General features: G+C 43.3%; 1 protein-coding gene across 1 annotated transcript in view; it reads right to left on the bottom strand.

Annotated features, from left to right (window-relative positions):
* The window catches only part of LOC116692788 (uncharacterized), an 8717-nt gene that overhangs the window by 6724 nt on the left and 1034 nt on the right, over positions 1–959 (bottom strand). The window contains exon 2 of the mRNA XM_032521308.1: positions 95–171. Coding sequence (XP_032377199.1) covers positions 95–171 — 77 coding nt within the window. The remainder of the gene's footprint in view (positions 1–94; positions 172–959) is intronic.

The following is a 959-nucleotide window of genomic DNA, read 5'->3' as shown; positions in this document are numbered from 1 at the left end:
TTGTGTTGAGCGCAACATCAGGGTTTACCTGTTCTGAACACTGTATCAGTTGATCACCCAATCACATGTGTAGCACCCCTCCACCAACACCTACTTTCACTTTACTCTCATGCTCCAGCTGTACAGTCTGCTCCTGCATACGAGCCAGGGCCAGCGCTTCTTTGGCATGTCCTGTTGAAATTTCAAATAAATAAAACAGTGAGTTATGCTGCTTTATTCATTTAACTATTTAAATTTTAACCACGAGGCCAATTATAGTTACACTTTTGGGTAGATGGGTCCAAACTGGCACTACAAGATGACGCGAACCAGCCTGTTAGTGCGTTTGCAGAGAGCGCGACAGTTATTTACAATAAATAAAAATAAAAGTAAATGAAATAAATATATACTATGTTCAAGTTATTTATTTACAGGTGCACAATCACTGCAGAAGAGTCTTGGGCCTCAGGCTCCTTTCAACAATGCTTATTCAATTGGTTTAGAAAAGTGAGAAGAAAAAAAAACTAAATAAGAATCTAAGACATAAAATAGTGCAAGTTGAAACAAATGGATGTATATCACACACTAAAAAGGTGAAAACAGTTGTAACAGTATATAAAGATAAATGGTTTTAGGGTAAAGTGGCATGCGATGGGCTTAAAGCATGTTCCAAAAAAAATGTTGTGGAATGAAGCTGTTCCTGAACGTGGTGGTGCTGGACGGATGCCGTGGATGTAAAGGTCTCCCCATCATGGCAGCAGCTCTGAGCTCAAGAAGCCCTGGGGGAAAAGTGTGGCGAGGGTCAGGGTGGAGGATGTGGTGGAGCTGGGGAGCTTGACAGGCAAAATACCCCCATACAGTGGACAGCAGTAAGCATGTTCAGCTGCACTACTGACATGAAGGGCGTGACGTATGTGACAGGTGAGGGGCTGAGCTTGCCAGGACACTTTGTTCCATGTGTGCCATACACGACCCCCCCC

The sequence above is a fragment of the Etheostoma spectabile genome, chromosome 7, assembly GCF_008692095.1.
Source record: "Etheostoma spectabile isolate EspeVRDwgs_2016 chromosome 7, UIUC_Espe_1.0, whole genome shotgun sequence".
In the NCBI taxonomy this organism is placed as follows: Eukaryota; Metazoa; Chordata; class Actinopteri; order Perciformes; family Percidae; genus Etheostoma; species Etheostoma spectabile.
This window is presented reverse-complemented; position numbering and strand designations above follow the sequence as displayed.